Source organism: Arachis ipaensis, chromosome B10 (genome assembly GCF_059453495.1).
Source record: "Arachis ipaensis isolate K30076 ecotype BB chromosome B10, ASM5945349v1, whole genome shotgun sequence".
In the NCBI taxonomy this organism is placed as follows: domain Eukaryota; kingdom Viridiplantae; phylum Streptophyta; class Magnoliopsida; order Fabales; family Fabaceae; genus Arachis; species Arachis ipaensis.
The window spans coordinates 908,213-930,020 of record NC_142435.1 but is presented as its reverse complement, the minus strand read 5'-3'; the positions used below and the strand labels follow the sequence as shown (position 1 = coordinate 930,020).

The window sequence follows — 21,808 nt, the reverse complement described above, 5'->3', positions numbered from 1 at the left end:
TCATAAAATTTAAAGATAAATTTTATCGTAAAATTGTTAGACCGGTTATGTTATATGAAATAGAGTGTACATTGAGCCATAAAAGGTAAGCATGAATATAAATTAAATGTGACAAAAATAATGATGCTGAGATGGATAAACGGTCAGATAAATAATGTCTATTGTTCAAAAAATGTATGATAGAATCTCATCTCAAGTGAATATAAACAAATGACAAAAAATATAAAAAGAGCCAAGAAGACTATATATAAAGTGTTAAAGAGATCTATGTATAAATAGTTTTATTGTAAACATGTAACATAATAATAAGATTCAATAACATCATTTAATCTATGTAATTAATCATACTTTACGTAATAGGATAATACTTTATTATGTGTTGTTGCCTGTTGTAAAAAAATTGTTAAACAAATTACTTGTTTTAGACAAGATTAATGGGTAAATTCATGCATGCTATAGTAGAAAACTTACTAGGAGATTTGGATTGGTCCTCTGCCATAATATTTTTTACCAGGAGCACATGGCCATTGTGCAGAGGGGCTACAGTAATCTGATTGGGTATTTTCTTGTAGAAAGCAATATCCCCCAAGCATATGGTCCATCAGGAGCACTTGCCCATCCTCCTAATTATTTAAAACATTTACATGTATAATAATAATAATAATAATAATAATAATAATAATAATAATAATTTCATATGTTCACTCAAAAAAATAAAGGCTAGCGAAAATTTGCCGTCGTCTTCTTAACCACACTTATAGTAATATATAAGATTAGGTGAAAATTCAGGTGCAGTCGACTTCACGTGAAGTTGATAGTTGAGAGCTGTTAAATGAAAATTTAGTCAAATCAGTCAAATCATCTAACGACTCTCAACTATTAACTTCACGTGAAGTCGACTGCACCTGAGTTTTTACCATAAAATTATTAAATATCAAATAAAAATTATTTTACACTGACAGTGTGTAACCTGTAGTTTCATGGGAAGTTTGAGCCAAGAAAGCCGCAACCTCCTTTTTGCGAGTGGCATCGTCGCCGGTAGTGCCAAAGCCGTTGAAAGATCGAGCGGCCGTAATGAAAGCATTATAGGTATAGAATCCATTGGCATGACACCGTGGATCGTTACGGTACTTAAGCATTTCATCAAATATAGAGGAACTAATGACGTTTGCAACATCGCCACCACCGGGTGGCGCCGGTGATGGTGGTCGTGGTGGTGAAGGTGTTGGTGGACCTCTACATTGGCTTTGACAACCTTTACTTGGTAAACAATAATCATCTGTCTCACCACACCAACCAAATTGACTACAACAATAATTGTTAGGGCACAATGCTCCACCTGCTTGTCTACCACATTGTTCTGCCTTGCCACCAAGCAACAACAATAATAAGGTTATTAGAGAAAGTAAATAAGGCAATTTGGCGTTTAACATTTTTTGAGAGTAAGGAAGAAGAAAAAGAAGAAGACGACTAATGTTTTGAGTGATGAGTCAATATGATTAAGGTAATAATGAAGGTATTTATAAGTGCGCTATACGTTAGGATACCATTAATTGATTTTTTTAATCTTTATTTTCTATTGTTGTTAGTTGTTTATTCTCAACTTGGGCTGCTTCCACCATTGTTGATATTATAATTTACTAGTATAACATGGTCATGTCGGTTATGTTGTCTTTTTTATTTTTTATTTTTTAAGGTACTAATATAATTATTAGATTAAAGTATTAAAATTGTTATTATAAATGTGTAATATTTGTTTTTATGATGATGATGATAATAATAATAATATTAATAATTACAAAAGCAACTACTATTTTTAATGTGACAATCGAAGAAAAATTATATACTCTATCATTTTTAGTAATTTACTTAATTTAAATATTATCTTTTGAAATGTCTTTTTAACGAAGTACTTCAACATTTAATAATTATAAATAAAATGTTTGAGGTATTTTTCGAAAATTTATTTCATAACATTTTTATTTTAAAAATTTGATGATATGTTAATCGGTGAAAACTCACATGCAGTCGACTTCACATGAAGTTGATAATTGAAAATCGTTAGATGAAAATTTCATCTAACGACTCTCAACTATCAACTTCATGTGAAGTCGACTGCACTTAAATTTCCACCATGTTAACCTCGTCATTAGGGGTGCACAAGACCCGGTCTGGCCCGAAGATCCGGACCGGACCCGATCACTTCGGGACTAATTTGGCCCGGTTTCGTTATGGTCTGGTCAGCCCCGAGATTTCAATAGATGGTCCTGGTTATTTATTAAATCAGGTTTGGGTCAAGCCTCGGGTCACCCGGCCCCGACCCGTTGGACCCGTATAATTATTTGCTACTTAATATTTTGTTGTTATTGGTTGGTATGACACTATAAATTATTATTATTATGTTAATCTTGTGTTGGTTGTTAACTTTGTTTTAATTGTCTTTTGAACTTTGAATGTTTAATGTGTAATTGATATAATTATTATTATGAAACTTTAAATTATTATGATTAGATTCTAAATTATTATTATGCGAATGTTGCATTGTTATGAAATAATTATTTTTAAAAATTTAGAGGTTCAAAAAATGTAGAATCTAATTTTTGGTGATGTCGTGATAAAGTTGATCAAGACCCAGGTTTCACCCGGTCTAGACCCGGCTTAAATGTGACCCGAAAGTAATACGATTTCATCGGGTCGGATAAGGGTCTCATAAATAGATCCGATCATTATTTAGGGTCGGGTTCGGGTCACGGCAAACCCGGCTTCACCCGACCCATGTGCACCCCTACTCGTCATGGATATTTGAGACCATTTACCGTTAAACATTAAATAATTTATAATTTATAATAAGAATGTCTTCATATAGAAAAAAAAAAAGGAAATGGTTCTCATTTCCGGTCAGTTTGGGCCAATTCAAGAAAATTGGGCTTTTTCGATCAGGACCAATGACAAAAAATCCTGTTAGTGTAAAGGCCTCCCCAGTTCCGCAATTCATCAACTCATCAATTCATCATCAACAGTTCAACACTCATCAGCCAGCCACCACCAGCAGCTCCTACCATCGCCGAACTCCTCTCCTCGGCCAGAGCTCACCGACGCCGTCGGAATTTGACTGACAGAGGGTGCCGTCTCCGAACGTCTCTGCCACTCACCCTCTTCTCCTCGCCGTGGAATCTCTGCTCGGAGCTCTTCTCGTTGCCGTCGCGAACTGCTCCTGCTCGGCTGTCGTCTCCTCACCGTAACGAGCTCTGTTCCCGGCGTCTCTCTCTTCAAGCTCTCTCGCTATCTCTACGAGGTCACTGTCAGCGCCGTGTTCCTCCGAGCTCACTCTGTCACCGCCGTTCCTCCCTTGGCGTCTCACCGGTAGGCCACTTCTTCTTCAGCTTCATCTTTATTTTCTAGTTAATTTTTAAGATTCTGAGCTGAGTTTGTGTTCTGAATTGGATTCTGAAGTTATTGTTGTAGTGATTCTGAAGTTATTGTTGGCATGAAGTTTTTTAGTTGTTGCAGTTGGTTCTGTTGTTGCCGAATTTGTGTTGCTGCTTCAATGTAATTACTAATTTGCAATCATATATAATTTCTGTTGTTACTGATTTTAGATCTGAAATTGTGGTTGATGATTGCTGAATTGTTGCTTGATTCTGGCAAGGTTGAACGCATATCTGGTTGTTAGCGATGATTGAACCATCTTAGAGCTTTCCCTTTCATAACTTGAATCATTTAATGATTAGCTATGCTATTCTGTACTCTATATTCTGTATTCATGGTGTTGATTGAATCATTGAATGATTAGTTCACTGCTGGTTTTTTTTTTTGTTAATTTTTGGAAAAAGATAGTTAATCTTTGTTAAAATTGTGCTGAAATTTTGCTAAAATTGTGATCAGCTGAAAATCTTATTAATCTTTATTAAAATTATGCTGAAAATTTTGTTAAAAGTTTTTCAGAGTTTCTATATGTTCATTATGATCAGTCTTTTGTTAGAGAAGAAATATTTGTCATCTTTGTTTTTAATGAAGAAATAGATGAATTGAATTAACTCAATTAACTAGATAAGTAGATGATCGAATATTTATTATTGGTTTGGTTAATTTAAAATTTTTTTTTTGTTTCATGTGACTATCTTAAATTTCATATAATATTATAAGTTTTATATGTATATAAATTTTGACCTTTGATATTTGTTTTTTTATATTTGACTCATGTGTTGTATTTAAATGTGATTATGAGATTTTAGTTGGAATTATACTTTTAATTTGTATATATTTAAGATTCATATCAGAATATATTTATATTTTTGTATATTTATTTATAATTTGATATGTTATTTTATTATATTTCGGTTATTTCGGTTGAACTATGGTTAAATTGGTTGAACCTCTAAACTGATGAACCAGTAGTTCGAGCAGTTTGATGACCGGTTCGGTTTTCAGAACCTTTAGTGTAATCAATTCCTCATCTTCTTCACTCTCCCATCTTCTTCCAAGGTATATTAAATTGGGATTTATGAATCTCAACTTCTTGCTTCGCTGCTTCTCCCCCTTATTCGCCGATTTTGAGCAGCACTTCGTGACGTCACTCTACAGCTCTGCTCTTGACCCGTCGCTGCTTCATGTACATCTCCACTCTCCTTCTCCATCACATCTTTTTCAGTTCTCACAATTGAGTTACCCTGTTAGTCTGTTTGAATTGTTTATGGTTGTTACCAAGTTTGTTGTTAGTAACTTGATATTATTGATGATTCTGGCTGTTAAGAATTTTAATTGTGGATGATTAGAGTTAAGTTAAGGATTTGAATGCATTTGTTGTAACTTGTACTACTATTTTAATTTACTATGTGCTTTGTGGTGAAATTGTTAATTTAGAATGCTTATATTCGAGTAATTTTACTTAGACTTGCGACTATGACAATATTACTAGAGAAAGTCATAGGTTCTTAAATCTTGATTTCCTCCTCCTGAATTGCAATTATCAGAGATGTCTGTGGTGTGCCTCATTTTTCTTTGGACCTGCAAGTTGCCGTGCAGACTAGAGATGCTGCTTTGATGAACTTGAAATTGATGTGAGCATGTTGTCTCAGTTGTGGCCTCCCCATATTCACACAGCCTCCTTTCTCTTGCCTGAGCTTCACCGGCCTCGTCGTTTTCTTCTGCTGTCGAGCAATGCATATAGACGTACACCTACCTTTCACTTTCGATTAGAAAGGAGAAGAAAACCAGGACCAAGACGAGGCAGCAGCATTTGTTGTTGTTGTGGTTCTGCCTCTGAGTGGGAACTTAAGGAAGCAGGTATAGCCGTGTCAACTTTCCTTCAAGGATTAGGGGTGTCAGAGGAGGAGTCCGTATCCATCGCATCCAAGTCACCCTCTTACTCCAACATGTTGGTGGAGAGTGTCAGGGATTTGGACCAACACTCCATGTGGAATTCCGATTCGGCCTCCTTGGGCTTCAGGGAAAAGCTTCTTCACATTGCCTCCGTCAAAGGTGACAATGGAAAACTCCCTTACTTTGAGAGTCTCGGCTTCACTCACTCTTCATCTATCACTCTTGCTAGGTATCTCTCCTCTCAGAACCTCCCATCCCTCATGCACAAGGTTGCATCCATCAAGGACCTCTTCTTTTCTCATCAAGCTGATCACCTCCTCATCAACAACATTCGTCGCATGATGCTCCACCTGTCCATTCCAATCGACGATGATCTACAACATATTCTCTCCTTCTTTGAGAAGCTTGAAGCCAGGCGTGGAGGCTTAAATGTCTTGCTCTCTGACAAAGACACTGCCTTTCGCCATTTGATTGATTCCTTTCCTCGTTTACTTTCACTCTCACTGGATAACCACATCGTTCCTATTATCGATTTTCTCCACAATATTGGAGTTCCCAGAGTTCACATCACAACCATAATACTCTCTTTTCCGCCTATTCTGTTCTGGAATATTCAACTCCTTAAAGCTAGACTCCTCGCCTTGAAACAGGTATCCTCCCATCCATGTTGTTTATTCCTTCTTTCTCGAGTCTACTCCTTTCTTTCCATCCTCTTTTGGCACCATAACTACTTTCGACCAAGTTTTAATTGCTATAATATATGCTTTTACAGATTCATGTGGTGGATAAAGATTATATCAAGTTGTTGATCAGATATCCTTGGGTTCTATCTACAAGCATTCAAGAGAACTATGAGGAGGTTCATGGATTTTTTCTTTCTGAGAAGGTATCATTTTGTAAGGCCAATGCTTCTCTGCCTATTGATATTATATGCATTATGACTTTATCTTTTTGTAAGTTGAGCTAATATTACTCAAATAAAATAGGATTTTAGTTTGAAGTGGTGTTTCCCTAAACATACTCTATAGCAAGACCAAAAAATTTAAATTGAGTAAGATGCCAAACTGAAATAAACCCGTTGCATTGTACTTTACAAGTTAAATATCCTTTCTTAGCATCATAAATCACAACCATGTCAATGCTGTCAAAATTCCTAGTTGGCATACACTCTAGTATGATGTGCTATTGCAGTGTTTTAGGTGAAAGTTTTAGGCATCAAGTTAACCAATATCTGACCTTTTAAGATTTTACAAGTTGCTAGTGGTATGATTAATTCAAGAAAATATGGTAAGAACTTTTTCAAAAACTAATTATAAAATTAATTAGTACTTACCAGATTTAATTTTGTGTAGTTGTTTCTTTAGGATCTTCGTAATTATATCAGATTATGTGGAGTTTTTTAGCAGGATGTCACATCCACAAGATTTTGGCTGGTTGCTTGATCCTTTTCATGCCTCCTTATGAATTGAATTTGTTGAATGCCTATGTGCTTGTATCAATTGATGCTAGTGATACTTGTTTTATGGATGAGTTAGTAGGTACTTGAGGTAGATATATTTGATTAGTATGACTAGAAAATTTATTTGTTGAAATACTAGACTAGTAACATAAGGAATGCTTCATTATAGGTTAGAAAGATATGTATTGACTCTGCAATCAGAGGCCAACCATACCTGTTGGGTTGTTCAACAAGCAAGCTGAAGTCGATGCTGGATCAGTTGGCTGATCTTGGAGTTAAGGGAAATAAGTTAGATAGAGTTATTGCTAGAAGCCCGCAGCTACTATTGCGGAAGCCCAGAGATTTTCTACAGGTATTTCTCTTTTTTCTACAGTCACACGTGCTGTATGCATGTCATTGTTCTTTAGTTTTGTATCTTACTGATTCAAAATGCTTCATTTTTTTTCCAGTTAAGAAGCTTGTGTTCCATGTTGTCTGCAGGTTGTTCTGTTCTTTGAAAATATGGGCTTGGATAGAGAAATTGTTGGGAGAATTCTTTCTCGCTGCCCAGAAATTTTCGCTGCCAGCATCAATAAAACTCTTAAGAGGAAGATTGAATTCCTTTCTGGGGTTGGCGTTTCGGAAGCATATCTTCCTGGGGTAATCAGAAAGTATCCGGAATTACTTCTAACGGACACTGATAAAACCATACTGCATCGGTATTGTCCTCATCAATTTAGTTTTTTGTCGATTGTTGTTCCAGTTTATTATTGAACAAATTGAGATTGCTTCATCTGCATATAGTTGATCCTACCTAGTTGAAAAAAAGATTAGTTGTTGCGATCATTGTTTAATGTTGTTCTATAGTATCGTAATTGTATACCTTCCACATTCTCTATATTTTTATAAGTTCATCTGTGATGTTCTGCAGGCTGATGTACCTGATGAAGTTAGGACTTTCGGAGAAAGAGATTGGGTTTATGGTGCGCACGTTTTCTCCGCTCCTCGGGTACAGTATAGAGGAGGTTTTGAGGCCAAAAATAGAATTCTTGGTGAAGTCGATGGGGAGGCCGGTACGAGAAGTTGTCGATTACCCTCGGTATTTTAGCTATTCATTAGAAAAAAAGATAAAGCCAAGATACTTTGTACTCAAGGGAAGGCACATTGAATGTAGTTTAAAGGATATGCTGGGAAAAAATGATGAGGAATTTGCTGCAGAATTTATGGGTGTGGGTCTTGGAGGGATGCTTGACCCTCCTCTCTGTTCTGAGAATGTGTTGTAAGTATCATACATCCTTTCCTAGTATTTTTTCTGGGAAATTCATCTCATCACAAGCAGATTCTTTGATATAAGGGGCATAAAATGTATATTCCACTAATTTTCAATTGCATAAAAATATAACATCACATTTGAGATTTTTAGAAGCAAAAAGTCTCAAGTTAGAATATCAAAATTTGGTCGTCTTAGGAATAATGTGACAGGTATATCGAAATTTGCAATTGTTTTCTTATATAATATCATGTTTAATTCAATGAAAGCAATATAGGTATAGAAAACACTGCTACGGTGTTTAAGCATTTGATCAAATAGTTGAGAAATAATTCAGTGTGATGACAATAATAAGCCACTTTCTAATAATTTATAAAATGTGAACACTGATCTGAACACTCAGAATTCAATTTAATTAATTTAATGATGTAGGGATTGTTGAGTATTACAAAGGATAAGAAGGTAGAGCTTCTTACCGATGAGGTTGATGGATTGAAATTCAAATTAACGGATGGTGTTGATATAGCAAAAGATGGTACCATTTATTTCACAGATGCTTCATACAAGTACTCATTAAAGGACCGCTTCTTAGACTTGTTGGAGGGTAAGCCTCATGGTAGATTCATGAGTTATGATCCAACAACAAAGAAAACAGAAGTGCTTGTCCATAATCTCTACTTCCCCAATGGTGTTGCTGTCTCACCAGATCAGCAATTTGTCATCTTTGAAAGTGTTCAGTAAGTTTTACATTCTGTTAGAACATTCTATTATTAGAATGCTTAAGTAAAAGTATATAAATATTATGATTTAATTTTGATATGATATTAGTGTAAAATAGTTTTATACGTGCATTTAATCATACATACATGTCAATAAAAATAATTACTTTTAATATTGATCACATGAATAATCATTCAAAAAAGCGGATGTGATTGGATGATCGTATAAAACGTTTTACATTGTAAGTGCATCAAAATTAAGCTCTTTAATTATTTTGTTTAAGTTTATGGTTTTTTATGAAAAAGTATACAGAAACAAAAACAAGAAAATAGCAATGGATACCATAGGTGTTTATGCCTTAATAACTTGCAATTATAATAGAATGAAAGAATTTTTTATTTTTAAGACCAATAATTTGTGTGTTTAGATAAAGAATATTCATACGAGTTTTTGTATTGCACCATGATTAGCATTTGCTTATAGACTAAGTATACCCTTAATTGATTGTTAATAAGCTTATAATGATCCTAATAATAACAATCTTAATGGGCCAATGGACTTTAGAGTGTATTATAAAGTTAGTTATTGACTCTAATACCAAAAAGAAAAAAAAATCATATATATACACATCATTTGGATCTTTTTCCTTCATATTATAATTTATAATTAAAACAATTATTAATCATATGAGTTGCTAGAAAGCCATCAGAATTTATTGTTTTTGGCCATCACTTTACCATTAACTCTATTCCTTTAATATAATTCCTTTAGTCTAGTAATCTGACAACATACTTTATCCCTTGCTCTTAAATATTAATGGCTAATTGATGGCAAAAAAATAATAAATTTTGCTAGTCCTCTAACATTTTTCTTTATTTTAATTTGAAGCTAGCATCTCATGTAATATTATCTAAATATCTCACTATTAGACCACTTCTAGTAATTTAAATAAATGCATGAAATGTACATTTTCAAAAGAAAATTGTCTAATTAATTATTAGCATTACTTATATGGGCAAATTAATAATAAGGCTTGTGCTCCATTGAAATTATATTGTATTAACCGTATATTGAGCATACATTTGAAGGTTGTTTGATTATCTATCCAGGATGAAGTGCAAGAAATATTACATAGAAGGCCCTAAGAAAGGAAGTGTTGAAAAATTTTGTGATAACCTACCTGGCTACCCTGATAACATTCATTATGATGAACAAGGTCAATATTGGATTGGACTAGGCTCGGTAAAACAATTCTCAATTTCAATAAAATTACTTTTACTTTTTACCATTAATTATATTTACCTTCAATAATTATAATTATATATGTATGGTGTTTTTATTGGTGATGGGTAAGTTGGTAAAGTAAAAAAAAAAAAAATTAAAGATCTAATAATCATATTTAAAGTAGTAGAACTCATACATAATAAAAATTATAAATTTAATAGTAATTATTATCTCATTTTATTATTTTCCTAATCTTCTCATTTTAAAAGATATTTTTCTATATAAATATATAGCATTTGTGTGGTAAATAATGGAACTTCTATATATTCATGTAAATAAGGGGACAATCTCCTTCTATGCTAATAATTTTTATTCATACCAAAAAGAGTAGTAATAACCCGTCAACCTTTTCCTTGACCTCCTCCATGTTTTATGGTTTAATTAATCTGAAAATTTCTTATAATTTTACTCATTTTTTAATTATTATTAGCTTCTAATGATTTAAAATTTTATAACTGAATTTTCGTATCATTTATATAAAATAAGTTTAATTCTGTCTATATATTTTGTATTTTGTTTTTAACTTTAAATCACTATATGCTGCAAACATTATTTTTCAATCAAATTTTTATAGTCTAAAACTTTGGTATCAATGCCTATAAGAAGAAATAACACATTATAATACTTTTTTTTTTGTACTTGAATTAATGCAGGGATCAACCCCAGAACTGGATATAATATTCAGATACCCTTTGATTCGGAAGGCTTTAGGAATGTTTGCAAAGTATGTAACAAAAATGAAGGAGTTATATCTGTAGATTTGGATGGAAAACCCATTGGTCACTATTCTGATCCCAAATTAGCACTAGCAAGTGGAATTAAAATTGGTGATCACATTTATTGTGGTTCCCTTTTTTATCCCTTTATACTACGTCTTGATGTGAAGCAATATCCTGCTATCAACTCATCATCTTCAAAAAAAATTAAGTTATATATATTATGCACATTATTCAACTTTTTAGTTCTATATGGACTATATGTTGTATGTTGTGTACATTCTAATCTTATAATATTTGTAGGTGAATTCTACTCTACCCTTTCTAAAATAGAGGGTAAATTACCCCTTGTGACATATACAATGATTATTCATAAATTATTCTTCTACCAGAGTTTTAAGATTCACGTTATCTTCTCTTTTCTTTTCAATTAACGCGATGTTTCTCTTGAAATTTGATAGTAGTGTTATTTTTATAATCTGCACCAAATACACCTCTTCTTCAATTTTAAAACCATAATTCCTCTCAAATCCAATCACCATTTCCAATCAATTAGGTTAGGATTTTAAACTTGTTCATATGCTTTCAATCTCTCGTTTCAACGAGCACATCTGTTAATTTTTCAGCTCTCTCTTTCCTAAGATTTTCTTCCTAGTATTTTTCTTAAAATTCAGTCGGATCAACAATGATACTCCTCTTCAGATAACCAACCCCCATAGTCTTGTATAACTATATAACAAAAACAAACCAAAATATTAATTAGTCATAAAAACAATGAGTCAATAATTACCATCTTAGGATTTTTATTATCTGAATAATGATTGAAAAATAATTTAAGAGCAATTAAAGATAAAAATAAAATAAAATACCTTGGTGTTTTCTTTCACGCACCAATTACCATCATTTTTAACTAATATATCCAGAAATTTCTATCAGTTTTTTAGCTCTCTCGTTTTTAGGATTTTCTAGCGATCGTATTAGAGATAGCAATTAGATTTGACGATCTCATTCGAACTTTGGAACTCTAGTTAAAAGATAATTTATCAATAATCATTGTATATGCCACAAAGGGTAATTTACCCTTTATTTTAGAGAGGGCATGGTAGAGTTCACCATATTTGTATTGTTAAACTATTCTATTGTTTGATTTTAATCTGGTTTTTTCATCAGTTATGTTACAAACTCGATTCAAATGAAGAGAAAAGTTTTTGAGGTAGCTTATACATAATTGATATTCTCCTTCAGTATTGTTAAAATATCAATTATCCAAAAGACAACCTCAAATAAATCTGTAATTACACAAAAAAATCAATAAATTCAACTACATCTAACAGCATATCTAAAATACTTATTCTACATAAACACAAATAATTTTTTATAATTCAGTTTCAACCACACATAATTATTCAAAACCCCATAAAATCCAATAATCATTTCTATTTGATGTCAACGGTTTTCATTTGTCTCTGTGTTTGAAGTTTTTGTCCACCTTATAAACAACTTCAATATTATGAAATAGATGTTCCCTGCACTTTGTCTTATTTCTTAGGAATCTTTGCTCCTAACTTGTTTCATCCTTTCTATTAATCCAGTCCACCATTCCTTTGTAGTCCAATATCCTTTTTATATTTTCCTCTTTTGCATTAAACTCCTCAATCAAGAAGTCCACTATTCCTTATTTGTAGTCCACAATCATTTTTATATTTTCCTCTCTTGCATTAAATTCCTCAATCAAGAATTAAACTGCTTCTTGAATGCCTTTGAATAAAGCTTCTCCTCTTGTGTTTTCAGCTGCAATATTGTCCATGAAGCATTTAAGTTCATTTATAGAATTGTTACATGTCTTCTCACTATGTACATATTTATCTTTGTTTTGTACATCACACATCGCCATCACACCCACTTTTTTCTTTTCCCAACATCAGCATTAACAACTATATAATCTATCATTTTTCTTTCTCACACTCATTGTAAAACTAGATTTTTAACCTGTTCCCAAGCACAATTCTAAGGTACTAACTTATTTTTAAAATTCTTTCTATTTCTATACCTCCAAACAGTCTATATAATACCAAAAAAATGAAGTATCCAATCTTTTTTACTCATCAATCCATCCTACCCTCAAACTAAGTTCTAATATTCCAAGATCCCACCTGTTCGGTAAGTCGGGTACCGGACGGTTTGGGATAATGCTACGGATGGTGAGATGGGGTATCGCCTGGTTTTCGGGTTGTTGGATTGGATGAGGAGTAGCCAACGTCCCGAGCTCTTCGTGTGGAGAGGGGGTGTCACCTATAAAGACACTCTGACGCTCTAATTAGTCAGGTGTCCAGGTGAAAAGTAGGGAGAATGGTATGTGACGTACTTTGGGAGAAGGACAGGATCCTCCCCATATATACCGTGTCAGAGGTGGGTCCCGCGAGGACAGACCCACCTTTCTCGAAACTTCTCCATACAACTGTAGTAGAGAGCTGTCAAGAACGCGTGTTCGGGTCGGTACTTGAACGTCTCGCACCCGACCCAGAGTTGGGTGACCTATGGATCGGGTCAGCCCATATGATGTTTGGGCCAGGCCGTAACACCACCCAACACACATTTTTTTAACATAGAGTCATCCACCACAGTTTAAATACATATTTATAATGTAGAAAAATGTAGTTTACTGTTTCTGGTTTGTCACCACAAAGTACATAAATATCTTTACTTTGATCTATGATTCTTCTCCTCATGAGCACATCTTTGTGTTCAACGCTCCTAAGATCACGAATCATATTAGCATTATCAAAAACATATTTTATCGTCGGTTTTTCGTATGTCTTTCTCATAGTAATGGTCATGAAAATCTTTATTGTGTATTTTTCATCCTCTCTAAATATCCACATTTATTTATTTCTGTAACTTGTACAAAAAAACACACTTTTCAATAAATATTGTAATTTTGTTAATTATGTTTTTTCTCTCTTAAAAAATTCTGTCATTAAAGATTCCAAACCCAAGATTTTAATCTGATCTAACTATAAAAAAATAGTCAGTTATTAATAAAGTGGTCTAATGGCTGCTAAACAATTAAATAATGTGTATAAGAATAAGATGTTATTAACTTATTATATTCAAATTGTTTTTATTAATGTAAAGAGAAAGAAAAACATATAAAAACATGTTGAATTTGACGGTCGAAAATTTACTGAAACCACTGTATAACTCATGATGTGCAAATAAAATTTGTGTTATGAGCCCCTTTTTTTAAGAGTGACTGCTAGATTCGAATTTTTTTTTTTTGGAAAAAGAAGTCTTTTTTATTTTTAAAAAAATTACTTATATAATTAAATAAGGATGTTTGGGTTTTTTTAGAAAAATATATTTATTGAAAAATAAAAAATATTTTATTTTAGATAAAAAAACATGTTTCCTTTTAAAAAAATAAAACGTTGACAAAATTGTGATAAATTTTCATTGCAAATATTTTTTATGCATGCTTTCTAATCCAAACAGAAAATTATTTTGATCTTTTTAAAAAATAAAATAAATAATATATTTTTTTAAAGATACTGATTAAAATTATTAAAAATAATAATTTTTATATCTATAATACATTAAAAATATTATATAAAAAATTTATTTAAAAATTTATTATTAATTTATACTACATAAATAAGATGAAATCAAACAGACTAATGAATTAATAGCGCTTTTAAGGGTTTGTTGTTGGCCAATAAATTATACAAGGTAAAATTCGAACTCCTAACACTTATTTAAATAAACTAATAAACTAATTACCGACCAACCCAACTTAATTATTAATAAATTAATAAATTAATAGCTAAATTAAATCAAATGGACTATATTTATATTTATTTTAAAATTATCTTCTGATCCAGGACTCCAGGAGGAATTACACCCACATTCTAAACCTAGAAATCTGCTACAAGTAGGACCCACGTAAAAAAAAAACTAAAGAGAAAAACAAAAGATAATGCTAGGTAATCAATAATTTTTTTGAATAATATAAACAACCACCAATCAAATTAAAATATATTACATCTCTAAATTACTTACTTAAATCTTAATATATTAAAATAATCATTCGCACACCTAATAAAATGAATATCCAATATATTCATTATTCACATTCTTTAATATTTTTATTGGCTGCCTATACTTTTTAAAAAACAAATGAATTTAAGTTATAAGAATTAAGAAGATATCAAAAAATCTTTCAGAACTGAAACTGAAGCAAACTGCAATCTATCCAATATGCAAAAAACACGAGTTGACTCAGCTTCTGCAACTCGCTCTGAGCTTCAGACAACAACAAGCTCAACGCAATGGCTTTTCATAGTATCCTTTTTCCTCCTTCTTCCGGTGGTTCTAGCTGCGCTTCTTTTCCGCCTCGAACCGTTCGATCCGGTTCATTTCCCGCCCCATGAGATAACCCGGCTCAACTTGGCCAGCACGGTTGCCCGCAACGATAACATGCGACGAGGCTCGGAGGTTGTCGGAAACGGACGCGTGGCGGGGCCGGAAGACCTGGTTTATGATGCGGAGGCGCACGTGGTTTACACGAGTTGTGAAGATGGTTGGATCAAGCGAGTGAGTTTAAGTAATGACTCGGTGGAAGATTGGGTTAACACGGGTGGAAGGCCTCTTGGTTTAGCTTTTGACCCTCATGGCTCACTCATTGTTGCTGATGCCTATAAGGTAATATTTTATTTTATTTTATTTTTATAGATAACAATATAATTAATAAGTTCTATATATATATATATATATATATATATATATATATGATTATTGATTAAATTTGTGGTTAAATCAATAAGATCAATGTTTAAGAATCCATGGGTAAGAATACTTGTTTTCTTCATATTTCATACCAGGAATATATGTTAGAAACCAAGAGTTTAGCTTCGAAGTTTTTCTCTAATTTATCAGTTATATTATATATGAAGTTACTTTAAAAAGTTGTTAAAATATTTTTTTATTTGAATATCAGATATATATTTTTTTTTTATCAAAAATAGGAGACTTGAACCCACGACCTCTTAATTAAGTATGGAAAAATTATGTTATTTGAACTATAACTCAGATATATTGTTAGATGAACAGATTTTTTTTTCATTTTATATCTATAGGGTATTTGAAAATGGATCATCTTTATTTTTTTAAAATTTTTTTATAAAGTATAATTTTTTATCATACTCTCTTTAAGTAAGACTATATATATATATATATATATATATATATATATATATATATATATATATTTTTTTAACAAAAAATTGAATGTATCTATAGAAAAAATATAGATAACCAATAACATTTTATATATGTATGGTCTGAAGAATTTGGTAATAATATACTTATAATTTTGTGAAGGACATACTTGTTGATATCGGTCATCTTTTTTTTTCTTTTATATTGAAACGATAATTTTGAAGAGAAAGAGATAATACCAAAGAAAAGTAGTGTATGTCCGATAATATAAATGGTTTATCTATCTTGTATTTTAAAAGTATATATTAAATTTATAAATTAAAAACATTTTTATTAAAAATATAAAAAAAATAAATTTTTAATATATTTATTTTATATTTATTTAATAAAAAATATTTAAAATATTTTATTAATAATAAATTTGTCATATAACTTAAGAAAGACATGTTAATTAATCCCTAATATAAAAGCTGTTGGGGATTGGATTTGCATTGAAAAAATTCATGTGATAACGATGGATAATTGGATATGGCAGCTAACATTAATGGTTTTTAAATGCTTCAACGTGGACCTGTACCTTGAGAGTTAATAAGTCTCGGACCTAAACAAATAGTAGTACGTACGTAATATAGTAGTAGATATAGTAGTACGTACGATATATATATATAGTACTACTATATCTACTACTATATATATATATACTTCTTTCTAATAAGCGTATGAAATTAATTTTTAGTTAGTTAATATTAATTAATATTTTTATTGTAAAGTTATTTTTTTAATTTTTAGAGAATTTAAAATTTAAATTTCAGAATTTTTAGTTTAAAATAAAAAATTTAAAATAAATAAATAATTTTCAAAAGGTTACTTTGATATTCACCGAGAAAATGGTTAATTTCCTAGAACTCATAATTAAATAATGTCTAATTTCAATTTTTATTTTTTTTACAAATAATTATCAGGCCTAAAATATTTAGGTAGCACTGGCCAATGAATTATAGCTCAAATAGCATAGTCTCTCCACACTCGCCTAAGAGATCGCAAGTTCGAATCTCTTTATTTTTGGTAAAAAAAAATATTTAGGTAACATTTATTTTTTTTATCATTTATACAAGCTTGTTTAATTATAACATATAATTTATTTTCTTAATCACATTCTAAGAACAACTTTTTATTCATATTTTACAAAGAGGAAAATTATTTATATTTAAATTAAAATTTATCTAATTTTCTATCGTTTAAAAAAATTGGAATACTTAAAATTAAATAAAGACAAAAAGATATACCTAAATGTTTTATGCCTTGTAGAAAATAGAGAAAATCGATATTTTCTATTAAATCAAAAGAATAAATTAAACATGTAAAATATGAAATTATAATGAATTTAAATTGTAAAATTATCCGATCTTAAAAAAAAAAGAAATTTAGAATCAACTAACTCATTTAAAATCGTAATATGAACTTTTTAAAAATTAAATAAAAAGGATATATATTACAAACTAGAAAGTGTTTATCTTCTTATTATTATATTTATGTATGTCATAAAAAACTACTTAAGAAGATATTTGTTTAAATAAAATGATGCATATAGGGATTGGTGAGGGTGAGAATGGATAAGAAGGTAGAGGTTGTAACAGATGAAGTTGATGGATTGAAATTCAAATTAACGGATGGTGTTGATGTGGCAAAAGATGGAATTATTTACTTCACAGATGCTACTTACAAATACTCTTTAGAGGACCACTTCTTAGACTTGTTGGAGGGTAAGCCTCATGGTAGATTCATGAGTTATGATCCAACAACAAACCAAACAAAAGTGATTGCTCATAATCTCTACTTTCCCAATGGTGTTGCTGTCTCACCAGATCAACAATTTGTCATCTTCTGTGAAAGTTTTCTGTGAGTTTATTTTCTGTGGATTTGCTGTTTATAACACTACTTTTTCTTTAATTTCTCTCTTTTTTTTTATTTTTTTTTGCTATATGCATATCATATCAATATTCAATATGGTTGGTTATAAATTAAGAAGATTTTCAAGTGTACCGTCATACCGGTGTATTAATAATTTTTAATCGTTGATCTTAATTATATATATTATATATATTTTTTATAATTAAGATCAACGGTTAAAAATAACTGAAATACCAGTAAGACGGTACACTTGAAAAATTTTCTATAAATTTTAGTCAAGATAAATACAGCTGAAAAATTAATATAATATTAAAAAAATACGGTTTTAGTTCTAATATTTACGCTAAGTTTTAATTCGTCTTTAATGTTTGAAACGTAAATTCTATTTTCATCCTAATATTTTATCTTATTTTAGTTTTTAAGTCAAAAATAACTTTTTTTTAAAATATTATTTTTTTCTTTTATTTGTATCTTTTTTTTTCTTTTATTATTCTATCATTTTTGCTCTTAAATTATTACAACAATCACTATAATTATTATTTTTTCTGTTATCTAAACAAAAATACTATAATAAAAAAAGGGTATTTTTGGAAAATAAATTAATTTTAACTAGAAAATTAAAATAAAATAAATATAATATTTGAAATAAAATAAAATATTTTAAACTTTAATGACGAAATTAAGACTTAATCTAATTGTGTTAGAAATTAAAGCAGTCATTTATCCTATAATATATAGTATGCATGTATATTTCATTTAGGCTATGATGCAGGGACACTGACACAGACACGGGACATGACATGACACAGGATACGCCGACACGCAAATTTTAAAATCTTATAAGATATGGGAATACGCATACATATAAAATATAAAGTATTTTTAAATAAATCGTAATGATATTTTGATATTTTATTGATATTAAAACATAAATTAATTTTTTTATTATTTTTAATGTTTTATTTTAATTATATAAAGTAATTAAAATATTTTTTGTTTTAATAAATAATAATATATTATTTTTAAATTTATTTTAAGAATACATGTTAAGAATAAGATTGAATACGCTGAATGGTATTTTGGTGTGTCCAAGCGTGTTCGGAGAAAAAATTTTTATTTTTTATTAAGACACGGTTGAACACAGTAGACACGCGTGTCGAACGAATGTTAATGAGTGTTGCGTCCGAAATGTATCCGACACGTGCGGACACGCTAATTTAGCGAAATGTCCATACTTCGTAGCATTTAGGGCATGTATTATTTATGCTTATAATGCTTTATTATTCTTCATTGTGATCAAGTTTTTTTTTGGTGACCTCATTGTGATAAAGTAGTGTGAATTTTTATCGTATAAATTTTTTTTCCCCTTTTACCTATTTTCTTTTGTTCTGCTTAAAGAGTATGTGATGAAAATCACACTTATCTAATAAGGGTATGGTGGTTATTGTTCAGGATGAAGTGCAAGAAATATTACATACAAGGCCCTAAGAAAGGTACCATTGACAAGTTTTGTGACCTACCTGGTGCTCCTGATAATATTCATTATGATGGACAAGGAAACTATTGGATTGGAATAGCCACGGTAAAATATTACCAACCCTAAACTTCATTATTATTACTCATTCTATTCTATGTTGATATTTTGCCCATTGTAGACTAAATAATAACTTTACTAATATTTAATAGGATGATATATAATTAAAGAATAAATATTTAAATTCGTCTTTAAAAAATTTTAAATCGAACATTTTAATTTATAATAAATTTTTATTACTTTAAAATTTTTTTCAGATAAATTAATTAAAGAAGGGTTAATTTATGTTATAATAAGATTTTAGGTAAAATACTAAATTGATTCTCTACGTTTGGGCAGAATCCTGTTTTGGTCTTTAAAGTTTAGTGTCATATTTAAATCAAAAAAAGTTTCATTTAACTTTAATGTAGTACTACTGTGATGTCAAAGTTAATATAATTAACAGAATATTCTATATGACAGTATTACAAGAACAAAGTCAATAATTTGGAAAATAAGTAATCAACTATAGATGCATCAATACATTTATTATTATTTTTTTTACCATTTAAATGAAATATTTTCTATAGAACTAAGGTGAATGATGAATAAATGTATTAATGCATTTACGGTTGATTTTGTGCCTCTAGAGCTTGTATTTGTTTTCCAAATTATCGACCTTATTCTTGTACTACTGTCATGTAGGACATTCCGTTAATTATTTAACTTTGACCTCATGGTGGGACTACATTAAAGCGAAATGAAATTTTTTTGGATTCAAATATAACACTTTAAATCTTAAATACCAAAACAGAATTACGCTCAAACATTGGGTTCAATTTAATACTTTAGCCTAAGATTTTTTGAGATTTTATTATTTTATAATAATTTTTTATCTAACATGCATATTAAAAAATTTATTAAAAGCCACAGAAAAATCAATCTATATAATTAAAAGTAATTTTTGAAAACTTCAAAGTAATAAAATTTGTTGCGGACTAAAATGTCAAATAAAAAATTCGTTGGGATTAATTTAGATATATATTTACTCATAATTAAATGTTTAGGTAAAATAAATTAAAATAACTAAATTATATATAGAGAGTACTGAAATTCCATACAAATTAAATTAAACTGTTAATAAATTAATACCTAAATGTTGGTTAAATGTGAATAAATGACAGGAATATACAGCTGAAGCGGAATTAGCATACAAATACCCTTTCATTCGGAAGGCTATAATGATGTTTTCAAAGTATATAATGAATCCAAGTTTTGCCAAGAATGGAGGAGTTATAGCTGTTGACTTGGAAGGAAACCCAATTGCTCACTATTATGATCCCAAATTATCATTAACTAGTGGAATTAAAATTGGTAATCACATTTATTGTGGCTCCATTTTCTACCCTTTTATAATAAGTCTTGATGTCAACCAATATCCTGCCACCCACTCAACTTGAACAATAAAATACATCTACCTCATAAGATTATATGATGTATGTTACTTTTTTTTTTAATTAATCTATTTTCTGGCTATGTATTAATTAAAAAGTTGATTAAAATCACTTTTAAATGTGTAGTTATATGAAAAAAAAGGTTATAAATATTAGTAATATACTAATATGTGAATATGTTCATGATGTATTGTATTATTTCTTTTACTTTAGAGTCAGTTTGGATAAATAACTTAATTAAGAGCTTGTTTGGGTGAGTTTTTAAGAAAAGATATTTTTTCGAGTTATCTTTTTCTTAAAAGATCTTATGAAAAGTAAAAGTAATTTTATGTTTGGGTATCTCATGTAAAAAGATTTTTTTATCTATCAATTATGTTTGGATATAACAATATAAAAGTACTTTTTTGTTTATTTATTACGTAAAAAACATCTTTTTTTAAAGAAAAAAAGATCTTTTAAAAAAATATGTAAATTATAGCTTCTCAAAAAAGATGTTTTTTTTTTATTTTTCTAGTGTTTTTACTTTTACTACTAGAAATTTACCAAACACGCTAAAAAATAAAAAAGATCTTTATTAATTAAAAAATTTTTTTTTATCAAAATAATGGAGCTCAAACAAACACTAAGTTCTTTTGGAAAAAAGAACTTAAAATATAAGGACTTATATTAAAAGTAATTTATAAATAAATTATTTTATATTTGAAAAATTATCATAGAAATACTTATTTTAAAGTCATTTAATAAATAAGAGTGATAAAATAGATTTTGAGAATGAAAAAAATTAATTTTTTTTATTTCTTTAAAAATTCTTAAATAACTTTTTGAGAAGTTAAAAATATATTTAAAAGATTGTACTAAATATCATTAATGTAACTTTTTATAAGTTAAAAGTTAAAAAAAAAAAAAAAAAACTTTTGAAACTTCTAAACATGCCCTTAGTGCTTGAAAAAGAGGTTGGTTAAAAAG

General features: G+C 29.8%; 3 protein-coding genes and 1 pseudogene across 6 annotated transcripts; 3 read left to right on the top strand and 1 right to left on the bottom strand.

Moving 5' to 3' along the window:
* Window positions 1-950: 950 nt before the first annotated feature.
* Window positions 951-1,433, bottom strand: LOC148578913 (endochitinase pseudogene; annotated as a pseudogene).
* A 1,553-nt stretch (window positions 1,434-2,986) lies between these two features.
* On the top strand, window positions 2,987-11,139 carry LOC107622093 (uncharacterized). Of its 4 annotated transcripts, none has more exons than XR_015902688.1 (9): window positions 2,987-3,363; window positions 4,974-5,972; window positions 6,095-6,208; window positions 6,951-7,133; window positions 7,262-7,479; window positions 7,692-8,039; window positions 8,463-8,767; window positions 9,860-9,992; window positions 10,688-11,139. XR_015902688.1 is itself a non-coding variant. In XM_021113739.2 (6 exons), exons 2-6 carry the CDS (start codon window positions 5,067-5,069, stop codon window positions 8,041-8,043), a joined length of 1,773 nt encoding a protein of 590 aa, XP_020969398.1. In that variant the 5' UTR covers window positions 2,997-3,363; window positions 4,974-5,066. The 4 variants fall into 4 exon arrangements, 1 of the variants encoding a protein (XP_020969398.1); XR_015902690.1 differs by having other exon boundaries at window positions 2,997-3,363; window positions 5,026-5,972; XR_015902689.1 differs by having other exon boundaries at window positions 2,997-3,363; window positions 9,860-9,966.
* On the top strand, window positions 8,655-11,057 carry LOC148578912 (protein STRICTOSIDINE SYNTHASE-LIKE 6-like). The gene is made up of 4 exons (XM_088501764.1): window positions 8,655-8,767; window positions 9,860-9,992; window positions 10,688-10,758; window positions 11,054-11,057. Exons 1-4 carry the CDS (start codon window positions 8,655-8,657, stop codon window positions 11,055-11,057), a joined length of 321 nt encoding a protein of 106 aa, XP_088357890.1.
* Window positions 11,140-14,944: 3,805 nt separating the features above from the next.
* Window positions 14,945-20,953, top strand: LOC107622094 (protein STRICTOSIDINE SYNTHASE-LIKE 5). Its single transcript, XM_088502724.1, has 4 exons — window positions 14,945-15,448; window positions 17,556-17,863; window positions 19,328-19,457; window positions 20,573-20,953. The coding sequence occupies exons 1-4, from the start codon at window positions 15,005-15,007 to the stop codon at window positions 20,846-20,848; spliced, it is 1,158 nt and encodes a 385-aa protein (XP_088358850.1). The 5' UTR covers window positions 14,945-15,004; the 3' UTR covers window positions 20,849-20,953.
* Window positions 20,954-21,808: the final 855 nt, after the last annotated feature.